The sequence below is a fragment of the Myotis daubentonii genome, chromosome 11, assembly GCF_963259705.1.
Source record: "Myotis daubentonii chromosome 11, mMyoDau2.1, whole genome shotgun sequence".
In the NCBI taxonomy this organism is placed as follows: domain Eukaryota; kingdom Metazoa; phylum Chordata; class Mammalia; order Chiroptera; family Vespertilionidae; genus Myotis; species Myotis daubentonii.
In genome coordinates this window covers 58,573,207-58,589,417 of record NC_081850.1, presented here as the reverse complement: position 1 = coordinate 58,589,417, position 16,211 = coordinate 58,573,207, and the positions used below count along the sequence as shown (strand labels likewise).

The window sequence follows — 16,211 nt, the reverse complement described above, 5'->3', positions numbered from 1 at the left end:
AAACGACAATGCGGTACCATCTCACACTTGTCAGAATGGCTATCATCAACATATCAACAAATGGCAAGTGCTGACAAGGATGTGGATAAAAAGGAACCCTCGTGCACTGCTGGTGGGAATGCAGACTGGTGCAGCCACTGTGGAGAACAGTATGGAGTTTCCTCAAAAAAACTAAAAATGGAACTCCCATTTGACCCAATGATCTCACTTCTAGGAATATATCCCAAGAAATTTGGAACACCAATCAGAAAGGATATATGTACCCCCATGTTCATAGCAGCACAATTTATCATAATTAAGATTTGGAAACAGCCTAAGTGCCCATCAGTAGATGAGTGGATTAAAAAGACTGTGGTACATCTACACAATGGAATACTATGCTGCAGTAAAAAAGAAGGAATTCTTACCATTTACAACAGCATGGATGGAACAGGAGAGCATTATGCTAAGTGAAATAAGCCAGTCAGAGAAAGATAAATATCACATGGTATCACTCATTTATGGAATATAATGAACAACATAAACTGATGAACAAAAACAGAGAAAGAGAAACATCGAACAGACCATCAAACCTCAGTGGGAAGATAGAGGAGGGTGGGGGTAAGGGGGAGAGATCAACCAAAGGACTTGTATGCATGCATATAAGCCTAACCAATGGACACAGACACCAGGGGGGTGAGGGCATGAGTAGGGGGCGGGGGGCAATGGGGGATAAGGACACAAATGTAATACCTTAATCAGTAAAGAAAAAAAATTTAAAAAATAACAGCTCTACCCTAAATAGTTAACAGTATTGTAAAAATTATGTATGGTGCAAGATGGGTACTTGAATTATTGGAGGGAACACTTTTCAAACTCTGCATCCTGGGAGCGGCGTAGCTAGGACAGTCTGCATGTCTATCTGCTGTGCTAGACACTTGAAACTAATATAAAATAATGTTAAATGCAAACTAATCAAAACAGAAAACTGATCTTTAAATTCATTTTTAAAATTACAGTTGACATACAATATAACATTAGTTTCAGTTGTACAATATAGCAATTAGATATTGATATGCCTGATGACGTGATCACACATAAGTCTAGTACCTACCAGACACCATACATAGTCAGTATCACTGACTATATTCCCTATGCTGAACGTTACAATCCCATGACTTATTTTATAACCAGTAATTTGTACTTGTTTCCTTCCTTTTCAACTGCACTGTCTTTCCAAGATAAACCATCTGGCCCTAAAACTAAAAAAGAAAAAAAAAAGAAAAGAAAAAAAGACTTCAGTAAAGTTTGATATGTGAAAGACTATCTATAGCAGTGGTTCTCAACCTTGGCTATACATTAGAATCACCTGGGAATCTTTTTAAAATCCTGATTTCTGGGCCTCATCCTCCAGAAATTCTGTTTCTTTGTTATTGGGTGGGGCCACAACATTAGTAACAAAGAAACAGAATTTCGGGAGGATGAGGTCCAGAAATCCGGATTTTAAAAAGATTCGCAGGTGATTCTAATGTGCAGCCAAGGTTAAGAACCACTGATCTAGAGAATAAAGACAAGCCACAGACTGGGAGAAAATATTTACAAAAATATTTCTGATAAAGGACTATATCCATAGAACTCTTAAAACTCAACAATAAGTAAACAAATAATCTGATTAAAAAACAAGCCAAAGACATTAACAGACAACTCACCAAAGAAGATACACTGATGGGAAATAAGCATATGAAAAGATGTTCCACATTTTATGTCATCAGGGAAATGCAATTCAAAACAACAATGAGATACTACTACACACCTATTAGAATGGTCAATATCCAAAATACTGACACCACCAAATTCTAGGGAGGGTGTAGCGAAACAAGAACCCTCAGCCATTGCTAGTGGTAATACAAAATGGTATAACCACTGTAAAAGACAGTTTGGAGATTTCTTTTGTATGGTGTGTATGTTTGTATGCGTGTGTATATTTGTATATGGATGTATATATGTGTGTATATATTTGTATGTATTTTTTACATACAAAAAGCTGTACATATTTAACATACACAATTGATGACTCGATGAGTTTGGAAATAAATATATACCTGTGAAACATTCCCTCTAATCTATGCCATAAATATACCTGTATCCTCCATTTAGGCTGCTTTTGGTGTTTCCAAGTAAGATAATGGCCGATTGCACTTCCATTTTGGAAGTGGTAGAAATGGAATGAAGTATAACAATTCAGATATTTTGGAGGTAGTCAAGTAAGACTCACTAAAAGATAAGCAGAGTGAAGAAAAAATAATAATTATGAATGGCCCACCAATTTTGGATTGAGTCACAAGTTTGATGTTAGTTTCATTTACTGAGCTGGTGAAAACTTGGGGGAAACCAGGCTTTGATGGAGGGGTATTGTCTCTTTGTGACAGGTTAATTTTGAGATGGCTTGGGAGACAGTCGGAGAGTTGCTTTAATTTCACATTTGGACATACGAATTTGGAGCTGAGTAGAGAAGTCAGTGCTGGCTTTGAAACAGGATTCGACAGCATAGGAATGGTGTATAAAGAGAAAGGAATGGATGGAATAACTTAGAGAAATATATACAGAGAAAAGAGAAGAGGGGCTACAATCAAAAGACAATGCTATTGGAATTGGGTACATGGAAGTTCTGGGTGACTAGTGCATTTCAGTAGAATGGTAAAGGGAGAAACTCAATTGTTTTTTCACTGAGTTACACTTTAATCTGAAATATGACTTTTGAATATCATGTTAGAGAATAATTTTAAGGGCTTTTTTTTTTTTTAGAGAGAGAGATAAAGGAGATTTCAAATGATTCCCTAAATCCTCAGGGAGGTGCTCACATTTCCATAGAAGGTTGAAAATCTGAATATAGAATTGTATTATAAGCAGATGGAGAATTAATAGTTTCCTGGAAAAGGTAAAGAACAGTGGGGCAGGATTTGACTCTGTTTTTACAGCTCTGACTGCTGACTCTGTCAGTCAGCAAGGTAGGGCCTTGTGGAAAACCATGAGATACAATAGTCATTTATTCTTGGTAGTTGGTGCAGCGGGACAGGGACTGAGGCTTAAAGAGCAGGCAAACCATTATACCTCACGAAAGCTAGCTTTGGAGAGTATGTGGGATAGGAGTCCCTTTCTATCTAAGGGGTTGCATTTGTTGTTGCTTTTTATTTTTCTTCACGTTAATAGGACTTATAGTCACAAGAGAGTTTAATACTGTTATGAAGATATAAAGTTAACATCTAAATCATATGTAGATATTTCCCCCATTAGACTCTATTCTGCTTAATTTGGTTTTCTATACACATTTAGCAATTTTTCAATAATTTATTTAATATACCTCCTTAAATCTATTCACATTGTTAATTTGTACAATAATGAAGTCATTTCTTCTTTAAATGGAGATCATTTGGCCACCATTTTCCATTTAAAAAGAAAAACACCTCATGATAAGTAATTTTTGAAGTTATCATATAACATTGGCCAGTTTTCTCCCTCATGAAAAATAATTCTACTTTTCTTAACCTTCCCATGGGCACTCTAAAATCTTCATTTATTGGTGTTTTCACAAAATTTTTCTAATACTGAGAAAGCCTAGCCTTGATAAAATTCTAGTTCAAAACCTAGCCAGCAGATTACAGAATTTATAAAAATGGTTTCAATTTATACCTATAAATTAGATCTTTTATTTAATTTCAGTTTGCTTAAAATAAAATAAAATAAACTTACCAAATGTGTTTACTTGGCTTGGAAATGGAACATTCAACATTCATGAACCTGGTTGTGACTATTTATACTTCAGAGACTGTGATATAGTTTCACAAGAAAGAAATTTTTTTCTTTTTCTTTTTTTTTTTGAGGAATGCTACCTTTAATTTATATTTATATTTATTTGAAAGTAGACACTCTGAAATTTGACTTTCTCTTATGTTCCCTATGATTCTTAATTGAAACTGTGGATATGACTTCAAACTGTTTGAATCTTTGGGTTCAATATCTTCATTCTTGAATTTATCAGAGCCTTCATCGATTTTTTTCTTTTGCATATTCATACAGTATCATTAACTTCTACATCTTCACTTGTATGTTATTTGAATCTTTCTAGGTATCTTTCATTTAAGCCTTCAGATCCCCAAATTCAGCATAAGCATAAGCATCCTTCAATGAATCATCTATTAAGTTTTTCTTAACATCTTTCTTACACTTTATGAAGATTTTCTGAGTCTTTCTTTGTATTGTTCTTCACCCCATTTTAAAGGTATTTGATTAAATATTCAAACTGCTCCCTCTTCATAAATTCAGTTTCAGATTACTAAACTGTTTCAGTAAATATGCTTTTGAATGATTATCCAGGGCCTACTTGCCCTTCTTTCCCTCCTTTTTTGCATCAGCAGATTCTGTCTCAGTCTCTCCCTTGGCGTCTTTCTCGCCTTCTTTGCCTTCTTTCTTTCTTTCTTTCTTGCCTTCTTTCTTGCTTTCTTTCTCTTTATCTTTCTTGCCTTCTTTCTTGCCTTCTTTCTTGCCGCCTTTTTTGTCTTTTGATTCATCCTCTTTGTCATTGGATCTCTTTGCATCTGCTGTTTCATCTCCAGTTTCTTCAGTTGGCTCCTTGTGCTTCTTTGAACCCCTATCTTTTTTGGAACCTCTCTTCAGCAATTCTTTTTCCTCTCCTGATTCTTCAACTACTAACTCCTTGTCTTTCCGTGTACCTTTCTTTTCTTTTTTTGAACCTTTCTTCATTTCTCCTTTTTCCTCTTCTGATTCTGCATCTGACACCTTGCCCTTCTTTGCACCTTTCCCTTTTTTTAAACCTTTCTTCAGTTCTCCTTTTACCTCTTCTGACTCTGCATCTGACCCCTTGTCCTTCTTTGAACCTTTCTTTTCTTTTTTTGAACCTTTCTTCACTTCTCCCTTTTCCTCTTCTGATTCTGCATCTGACACCTTGCCCTTCCTTGCACCTTTCCCTTTTTTTAAACCTTTCTTCAGTTCTCCTTTTACCTCTTCTGACTCTGCATCTGACCCCTTGTCCTTCTTTGAATCTTTCTTTTCTTGTTTTGAACCTTTCTTCACTTCTCCTTTTTCCTCTTCTGACTCTGCATCTGACCCCCTGCCCTTCTTTGAGCCTTTCTTATCTTTTTTTGAATCTTTCTTTGTGTCTCCCTTTTCAGCTTCTGATTCTGTAGTTGACTTCTTGATCTTTATTGACCTTCTCTCTTTTTTGATACCTGGTGTTTTTGTTTCGAAAGGCTTGTCTTTTTTTGAATCTTTCCTAGTTATTTTGGGCTCATGTGAAACTGCGGATTCAGTTTCTGACGCTGATGCATCCTTCTTGTCTTTAGCTGCCGCTACCTCTGGGCCACGAGTTGGAGGCCGTCGCCTGGCAGCTAAATAGACAGATGGTCTTTCCGAAATTAGCATTAAAGAACGGTGCATCCATAATGGTCGTTGAGAACCTCCCTTTAATTTGTCTTCATCAGGTTTCTGCAGTATTGGTTAGAATAATGATAAATAGCTTATATTAGTTTCACAGCCTTTATAACCAGATACCAAATACATTTAACTTCAATCATGAAAAAACTTTAGATGTAAGTGAGTATCAGATAAATTGTAGATTTTATAGTTTGTTCTCCGTTTATAATTTCATTCTTTTTTGAATGGGTAGTCATGTCTCATTTTGGATCTAATTTCAATGTAGAGTATCTTTATAACTCCTGCAAGGTTGCAAGTTAAAAGTAGTACAGACCTTCACTCACTAATGACATACTAGATCCTCTCTTTACAAGCAGGAGAGGGCTTGTTTGTTCTTTGACTCTGTGTTTATGAGATATTTTAAATATCTTGCCTAGCCTCCATTTTGAGGTTAACTCAGAAACTAAATATTTTTTAATATCTAATAGTTTTGTTTTCAGACAGATCATGATCTCTGTTGTTACCTTCAAGGTCTCTAGAATTTACAGTGCTAACTGTGCTTAACAGTAAAAGCCTGACATGCCTCCTACATGGCAAGATAAAAATTGAGTATCATTAGATAGGAAACTGCAACAATGAAAGCTGTACCATGAAGTGCACATTCATTTGTTCAGAATGGTGCATTTTGTTTTCAGCTTGTAACCAAATATTTGCAAAAGCTTAATTGCAAAAGAAATGGAAGGAATGCTAACAAACACTGGAAAAATAAATTGAATAAAGGAAGAAAAGAAAACAAACACAGAAGAAACCTGGATCACTGTAGCTTGGATACATTTCCTAAAATAAACAAGAATTGATGATATATTTATCTTGTAAAAATTTTCTGTCAACATTTTTATATTCCATGATGACTCCAGAAACCTTATGAAATATTTATGTTCCAAAATTCAGAATTCTGAGTTCTATATTACAGGAAATGAGGAAACATTGAAACGTCATCATAGTATAATGATTCTGAGGGAATCTTTCCAGCGGGGTAGTATTTTCTGAATGTTCATACTAATTGTAGCAGGATATACAGATATCTGTCATTTTGGATACCTGTTTTCTGTAATGTAGCTTTACTGAACAAATGGTTAATATGGAATAAGGGGGAACTTTTTTACAGTGAAATGCTAATAAATATATCCACTGTCTCCAGATAGAATTTGAATTACATTTAACTATATTGTGTAATGACATCTAAAAGACACATGTGAGTTTAATTGAATTGAAATGTAAAATTTAGTTCCTTAGTTACCCTACCCCAGTGGTTGGCAAACTCATTAGTCAACAGAGCCAAATATCAACAGTACAATGATTGAAATTTCTTTTGAGAGCCAAATTTTTTAAACTTAAACTATATAGGTAGGTACATTGTTATTAACTTAATTAGGGTACTCCTAAGGCTTAGGAAGAGCCACACTCAAGGGGCCAAAGAGCCACATGTGGCTTGTGAGCCGCAGTTTGCCGACCACGGCCCTAGCCTATTTGAAATATTAAATAGCCACAAAGGAAGATAAATTATAAAATATTTCCATCATCACATAAATCTCATTAGCCAGTGATGATCTGTAAGACATATTACTCTACATGCTTTCACAAGGTTATTATTACGGATACTTTTTAAAATACTCACTAAAGCTGCCTTGTCTTGTAGTTGGGAAGGTCTTGATCTTACTTTTTTTCCTGGCCGCTGTGGTTTGGGAAATGCCAGGGAAAAGTGTTGCTGATTCCATGATTTTTTGCTTAATTCACTGACTAAAATAAGAAAGCATTAAACATACACTTTAGAATAAATAGCATTTCATTAAAACTAATATGACATTAAGATATTACATTTCATGTGAATGAAGAAACAAATAATTAAAATAATGTCTTCATTTATTTGATATTGTTTGAAATCCTCTACTATTAATATGAGAAAATAAAATTTATTTTTCTATTTTTCCCAACTTTACAGAAAACTATGTAAAATAACGATTGTGAAACTACAGTAAGATAAATGGAAAGAAACCATTTTACTACTTTCTTTTAGTCTTCTAGTACAGTCTAGATTTTGTCTTTATATTCTTTTAGTTAGAGCACAATTCTACGGAGAACAGAAAATATGGTAACTACTGCTGTATCCTTCAAAGTAATTAGTGCAGTACCTGTTATAAAATGTTCAGGAAATACATGATTGTATCTAAATGCTAATGCTTTAGGTCAGCAATTTTCAACTGGTGTGCCAAAGCAGGCACAATAGTGTGCTGCAAGAATTTTTAAAACATGTAATACCTGACTATATAGTCAGGGCACTGACCTCTTTTTCCTTAAATTGCCAAATAAAAATATGATAACAGCCGTCATTTGGTGTGAATGAATAAAAATTAAACCTCTTTTTGGTCAGATCAGCAAACAATATATTATATAAGCAATGAGATGAAAATGGTTGAAAATCACTGCTTTAGATTGCCTAAGTAATCGTTTTCCAAGCTACAAAAGTAATTTTTATTATACCCCAAAACTGCATTGTTATAGGGGGCATATTAATGAAGAAATTGACAAATAAAGACTACCTGCAGTATTGTGACTGGGAGGATAAAGTCACCTGCAAACTATAATAGAAATAGTTAAAGGTTACCAATGAGATAAGTGAGAGAGATAGCCTCACTGTATTTGAATATGTGCAGCAATATTATGTGTAAGTGAAAATAGACTTGTCCTGTGAATCTCCTAAAGACAGAAGCAGGATCAGTGAGAAAATATGTAGAATGAAAGGAATAATTAAGATCAATATATGAGCAAAAAGCACTTGATGTAAGAAGTCTTCCAACACAAGGTTGACTGGCTTCGTCAATTAATGAATTTTTTGTCAATTTTAACCCTAATAAAATCTATCAAAAATGTAGTAGAAGACTTTTCTGACATGAGTGAAAACTTGTTTATTCAGTTTTCTACACTGCCTTTTAAGTGTGAGATTATCTGATTAAATGATATCTAATATGTAAATCTATCCACCTTCATATTGCTATACATATTTGCTTAATCTACTTTGGATTTAGGACAAAATATCTTTAGAAGGTATACATGGAGCCCTTGAAAAAGGTGCTTGGGGATAAAAAGTTAATTTTTAATAATATTCCATGACAGCTATTGCTTTATCACTTTGAATGGAGGATAATTCCTTATGCCTAAATTAATCATACTTGTTTTTAAAAATATATATATTGAACTTTTTCTTACCTGGGATGTAATTATCATATGACCCATAGTTTAGTTTTTGGCTATTAAAATAAGAGGGAAAGATTTCAGTTAATTTATAGAAAAATCACTCTATTTCATGGTCATTATTATGCTTAAGCACTTTTCTCCACCAACTAGAGAAATACTTTGCATTCTCAGATCTCTATTATTAGGTAAGATTATTTGATCCCAGAAAAACAGAGATGAGAATATTTGTTTTTTTGGACAAACTTCAACAGAGCTAAAACAACAGGAATAAAGCATAAGGGGGAAAAACCTATCAACTTTTCATATATAAAATACAGACATTTTTAAAATTCTGAAACCATCATTGAATTCGTTTTCTCACCTCATACTCTAAAATTCCTTGCAATTGAATTTTAACTTAGACAGAACTTTGAAAACACTATGCTTAAGTAAAATCAGCTCCTCATAATATCTTCAGAACTGAACTAAATCAAGATCATTCAGTGTCTATGTGTCTGTGAATGTGTGTGTGTGCATGTGTGTGAGTCAGTGTGCACCACAATATTGACCTGGATTTTGATTTTTCGTCTGTTCTCTAAAAAAATCTGAGAAAATTATGTTGCAAAGTATTTTACATTTATAAGTTTCCATTTATTATAGTACTATATGAGCATATGTCTAAGAAAAGGATATTGGTAGTCTAATTTTAATATATTTGTAATGGAGGCAAATATTTTTATTTATCAGATAAATATTATTCTGCATCTTCCCATCATACTATAGGAATAGAGTCATTATTGATTATGAGTGGGTATGGTCTTACACACACACCCATGCACACGCATGCTTACTTTGTTTTTAAGTTTCTTGATAGTAACTACATTAAAGCTCTAGCTCCCAGCATAAAACCTGTCACATTTCAAAACTCATTCTTTAAAAATGTTGAATAAAGTAATTGAATACAATTTTGGATGTGTTGACCAATTATCTGGTCTGGTGGGGGGAGTTGTTTGCTTTTTTAGTTTTGTTTCTTTTTTATCTGAGGACATGCATTAAAACTACTTGCCCCTCTATATCTGAATCTCTAGGTTTGGATCTAACCAATGTATACTTATACAATGCTGAAGAAATTTTGAAGTCCAAACATGGTTATGAACTTCTCTTCTCTGAAAGAGGAAATATTTCAGGTTTATGAAATAATATTATTAAATTTGATATTTTAAAATATACATAGGCATTGTCCATTAATTCCCTGTATAATATATAGGACATATTCTTTGATCACCAAGAACTTGAATTAAAAATCAATAACAACAAATATATAGAAAATATACAGAAATTGGATGCAGTAAAGAAGGCTGAAGAGAAGAAAAAAATTTTTTTAAATATATTTTATTGATTTTTTTTTTTTACAGAGAGGAAGGGAGAGGGATAGTTAGAAACAACGATGATGGGAGAAACATTGATCAGCTGCCTCCTGCACATCCCCCACTGGGGATGTGCCCGCAACCCAGGTACATGCCCTTGACCGGAATCGAACCTGGGACCCTTCAGTCCGCAGTCCGACGCTCTATCCACTGAGCCAAACCGGTTTCGGCGAGAAGAAAATTTGATTCATCTGAAATATGGTGTTGGAGGAGAGCTTTTACAGATCCCTTGGACTGCCAAAAAGACAATCAAGTGAGTCCTAGAGCAAATGATGCTTAAAACCATTGCAAAGTTTACTGTCTGACATGTAAGGTTGATTATATATATATATATATATATATATATATATATATATATATATATAATATACATATGTATATATTATATACATATATAATATATATATTACATATATATTTATATATATATAATATATATATAAATATCAACCATTGCAGTCATTCTAACAAACAAGAATTTATTTGATTATCTCAAGACATGTAGAATAAATTTTGAAATAAAAAGTAACATTTCCATTCATAATCAAAAACTCTAAGAAAACTAGGAATAGTAGGCATCTTCCTTAAATGGATAAAATGTGTTCAGATAATACTATTAAAATAAAATTGAATGGTGGAATATTGACTGTTTTTCCTCTATAGATCAGAAACAAGGCAAGGATGCTTACTGCTATTCAACATTGTAATCCAGACCCTATTGTGTTTCATAAGGTAATAAAAGCATCAGAATTGGAGATGAAGTAGTAAAATTATTTTTATTTAAAAAAGTCATGATTGAGTAAATAGACTATACAATCACATCTACAAATATTATTTTTAGAGCTCTTATGGCAATGTAATCTATACTAATAATAGAGGAATATGCATATTGGTCAGGACACCCTCATGCAATGACTGAACAGCAGGCTGTGTGGGGTGACATGCCAGCAGGGGGGGGCAGTGAGGGGTGACCAGGCTGGGAGCGGGGGAAGTTAGGGGTGATTAGGCAGCAGGCAGAGGCAGTTAGGGGTGATCAGGCCGGCAGGCAGAGGTGGTTAGGAGCAAGCAGTCCCATATTGTGAGAGGGATGTCTGACTGCCAGTTTAGGCCCGATCCCATTGGTCCTAAACCGGCAGTCAGACATCCCCCAAGGGGTCCCGGATTGGAGAGGGTGCAGGCTGGGATGAGGGAACTCCCCCCCCCTGCCTTGCACGAATTTTGTGCATTGCGCCTCCAGTAAAATTATATGATACTAGGGGCCCGATGCATCAAATTCGTGCAAGAATAGGCCTTCTTTCCCCGGCTGCCAGTACCAGCTTCCCTCTGGCACCCGGGACCCAGCCTTCCCTCGCAGCCCCAGCTTTGTCCAGTCTAATTAGCATATTACACTTTTCTTATTATAAACAAGGACTAATTATATAAACTGCATCTCTATAACTAGAGAAATGGCAAGATATAAATATAAGAAAACAATACAATTTGCAATAACTTCAAGATATTTAGAGATAAGTTTATTGAAATATATGTAAGACCTATATAGGAAAACTAATTTTTTTTCCTCAGGGACAAATATATTCTGATTAGAAGATCCCCTTTATACCCACTAGAGCAGGTAAAATAAAAGATTAATTATACCAACTGTCAGAAACTCTGTAAGCATCTGACATATTCATCATTGGTGGTAGGTATAAAAATGGTACAACTTTTCAATACCATTTGATATTTTTAAAAGTTCAACTTACACGTTCTGTGTATGATTTAGTATTTCCATTAGTTGTTTACCCATGAGGTCTATAAAAAGAATTGGACAAAATATGGGTAGCAGCTTTATTCATAATTTCCTAAAACTAGATTAACCCTAATATTCATCAATTGGAGAATGCATAAACTATGATATGTTCATGTAATGAAATACTTCCTAGCAATCTAAGGGAATGGGTTACTGATATATGTAAACATGGCAACATGGATGAATTCAAAAGTAACATTATACTGAGAGAAAATATCAGAAACATAAAAGTATATACTATATGATTTAATTTCTACGATTTTAAGAATAAGAAATACTGTTTCTGGTAACATAACAGCTATCTGTGGGAGAAGGGCAGAGTGGATTGATGGGAAACTGGCACAATTTAACCTAATGGTGTGGTGGAAAATTTATATTTCTTAAGATAGGGTTAGTGACAATTCAATAACTTTAGATCGCTTTCATTTTTAATGAGAAGACCTTATAGGATGCCCAAATAACAATTATTCAAATACCTTAGTATAAATTTACAGAGGCAATATGCAATTAAATCAATTCAATCTTTTTAACTAAAGAGCATTTTCCTACTTTTTCCTTTAAGTCTGGTTCTTCTGGTGGCAGCATCTCTCCCTTGCTTCTCTGGGACATTCAAGAAAATTTCTAGAACCAGAATGCATTTAGATTCATTTTTTGAAGTTTGTTATTAAAAATAACTCTTAGTGTATCTTTTTATTTTGAAATCATTTTTATATAAATATATATTTATTTGCACCCTTTAAAAATAAGGCCCTCATGACTTTGAAGATGGTCTAATTTAATTTCTTGCTCCAAAAAAGAAGAAAAAAATGCAGCAATTATGTCAATATAACTAGTTCTTGAATTAAGGTCTCTGGACATATATAAGGAAACAAATAGCTAATGTTTCATCTTAAACAAAATGGAATGGCATGCAGAAGCCACAAGTCTGCCTTCATTTCAGGTCCACACATTCAATCATTTCAAGATGTCTCAGTATCTGTGAGCTTTTGTAAGTAATGAACGTATTCATTGTCAGCTTTCTCAAATGTACTGTGTTCATGACTTAGGATGGGAATCTAGATTTTGGTTTTCCTAAGTAAATAGTTGAGATCCCAAAGTAGGAGACATGAGGAACTTTATCACTTACTAATGAAAACAGTTTTTTTAAGGTGTAAACATTTAATTAACCACCTTTGTTTTTGTTTTTAGTCCGAAAAATGTCAATCTAAGTACAACATACACCTATATTTTCTCTTGCCTTTGAGGATATCTCTGTATAGTTTCAAAAAGTGTGTAATAAATTCAAATGACAAGGGCTTTCATTAATGTGATATTTTCTGCAGTTTCATTTGAAATGCTCACAATATATATCTGAATATCCCAAGATATCTTGCTAGCAGGATTTGGACTTTTAGATTCTGCAACAAATATGTGGCAACTGAGGCTGTAAAGGTCTGGGCAGGAAGTTTTCCACGGACTGACTGGGGCCTAAGGTACTCTTCTTGTGTTTGCTAGAGGGGTCTCTACATAAAGGCCAAGGTCAGTTGCCCCATTACTATTGTGTTGCTGAGAGATGACTGTGTGATTTGGTGGAATTTCCTTTCATTTCCTAGCATTTTCTAGTGCATTGTTTCTTAACCTGGATTTAGTTTGAATGCCCTTCTCCAGGGGATGTTTTACAAGGTGAGATATCTTTGGTTATAATTATGTGTAGGTTTGTGTTCATGCTCCCTTGCATGCTGATCCTGGCATCTAGTTGGTAGAGACCAGGGATGCTGCTAAATATCTTAAAATATACAGGGCAACTCCCACTCCCAGTTCTCAACACCAATAAAGAATTATCCTGCCAATGTCAATAGCTCCAAGGTTTACAAACCTTCTATATCAAGGTGAGTCCCTAGGTCAAGATAGTAAGGCAAGTCATTATTAGTGCAGTTCAATGGAGAAAAAGATAAAATGTATAGTGGATATGAGATCTGGAAGCTAAGATTGGAAATTTAAAAAGTTTTTCTCCACATCTGATCCCAAATATTTATGAAAACCTTTCCCATGTCCTTCATAAGTCTTAGACCTACAATTTAATATTAGGAATGGAAGGATTGAGTTGACTGACATACCTGAGTTAGAAGCAAAGGCCATAAGGGGTGAAGCCATTGAGTGAGGTTGTTAGATTTGGACAAATAAAGATATTAAAGTGGAATAGAGGAGAGGGGGAGCTGAGCTCAAAGAAGAGAATTTTCTTTATCAACTGCAGCTACAGGGCAATAACACATGTGAAGTCTAAACTTAAGGTCCTGTCATTGTTAGAATTTAGAGGAAAGAAAAAGTCAAAAATTATTTTCTGCATTTCATCCTTTCTGTTAAATGAATTGGAAGTTACTAATTGAACCCAATGAAATATGAATTTTTTATTAAGGGTTTTGTGTGCACTTCATTTGCTAACAATCAGGCCATTTGATTATGAGTTTAACCACTTTTCTTCTACAATAGTGCAAAAGTTTTGAGATGCGCTAGAAAAATAAAATAAAGAAATCACCATAAAACCAAAAATAATGTTTACCCATGCGGTGAAGTTCTTTTAAATCCATACAATGAACATGATAATAGTAATGTCATCAATATATTATTATGCTTAAACACTTTAAACTAATTACAATAGTTCTGTCATGTTATATACCCTAACATAGATTACTGTGTAATAGTCAACAACTCTAAAGTGATTATGACAAATACACTCAAACCTTTTACTGAAGTGTGTTCTTTATGTTGTAATGAAGTAGGCACCAGTGCCAAGGGGAAGCCTGTTTTGTTTATTAGTATTTATTTTTTTAAGATTTGTGTTTTATCTTTCCATTAACAGTACTGTCCAAAGAAAATGTTTCCTTATATTTTAGAGTGCATGCCATTGCCTTTGTTTAATGTCTTCACAGTAAAAAATAAAAAAGACATAATTGAAAGGTTTTCTTCCCCTATCTCATTTTATTTATTTATTTATTTATTATTGTTTAAAACATTTAATCATCTTTATTTATTTATTTTTTTGTTTGTTTTTGTTAATCCTCACCCGGGGATATTTTTCCATTGATTTTTTAGAGAAATAGAAGAGAGAAGGAGAGACAGAGAGAATCATCGATGTGAGAGAAACACATCAATTGGTTGCCTCCTGCAGGAGCCCTGACCAGAGCCCCAGGCCAGGAAGGAGCCTACAACCAAAGTACATGCCCTTGACTGGAATCGAACCCAAGACCCTTTGTTCTGCAGGCTGATGCTCTATCCACTGAGCCAAACCGGCTAGGGCGCCGCTATCTCATTTTAATACAAAATAAATTAGGCATCAGGAAATAACTGCAATCAAACTTCCCATTCTGGATTATCTTCTTGTATTGCAAACTATTTTAGTATACTCAGTATTTCTCAGTGGAGATACAATTTGCATTTAGATGGTATTCTTTGGGCTGCCCCACTTATTAGCAAAGGTTTGGTACCCATGACCCAGGCCAGTGATCAGCAAACTCATTAGTCAACAAAGCCAAATATCAACAGTACTTCTTCAAAATAGACTCGCCCAGGCCGAAAACTGACTTCTGCGCATGGGCCACGAAGTTTCAAACACACTGTATGTGCGTGCCCACACGTGTTATTTTGTGGAAGAGCCACACTCAAGGGGCCAAAGAGCCGCATGTGGCTTGCGAGCCGCAGTTTGTCGACCACTGACCAAGGCTTTCTACAGGTCAGCAGCACTTTCCAGTCACTGTGATATATTTTAATTCCCATAAATTTTCAAATGACCCCTAAGGAGTCTTATGTTCCAAAATACAATGACAAAAAATGAAGTAAGAATCACATTGAAAAAGATTTATCTAAAGCCATGTCTCTACTTTACTGAAGTGAATGAACTAGTTAAGTCTTAGATCAAAGCAACCTATAATGTTGCTTGAGAATGTGTCTTGTTTATCAATGGCATGACAATAATGTAACAAACATCTCTTTACACTAAAAGAGAATAAATGTAAAGCTAACTAGAGCATTTTAATTATTTCAAAACATAAAATTTGAAAAGAGGACTTACAATCTTGGTACAGACATTATCCCCACCTATCATTTGCCAGGACCTAAGCATTGTAAGTTCAAATTAGTGATGTTGAGAGGTGACATCATAAAGAGGCCAAGAACACTAGTAGTTAAAGGGGAAAAACAAAAGCATCCACTTTTATGTTTTAATAGTCTCTAATATTCAGTCTAAGATTGGTATTTACTCTCACTCGTTATTACTGACTAAATAACTACTGATAGTTTAAAAATAACCCATTGATTTAACATCTTAAAAAAATACTTGTTTCAATTTTTCATGTAGTTTTAACTAACTGATATAA

General features: G+C 34.3%; 1 protein-coding gene across 1 annotated transcript; it reads right to left on the bottom strand.

Moving 5' to 3' along the window:
- Positions 1-4,356: 4,356 nt before the first annotated feature.
- On the bottom strand, positions 4,357-15,924 carry CYLC2 (cylicin 2). Its single transcript, XM_059656213.1, has 4 exons — positions 15,908-15,924; positions 8,677-8,717; positions 7,088-7,209; positions 4,357-5,481 (listed from the first exon to the last, which is right to left on the bottom strand). The coding sequence occupies exons 1-4, from the start codon at positions 15,922-15,924 to the stop codon at positions 4,357-4,359; spliced, it is 1,305 nt and encodes a 434-aa protein (XP_059512196.1).
- Between the last annotated feature and the right edge of the window lie 287 nt (positions 15,925-16,211).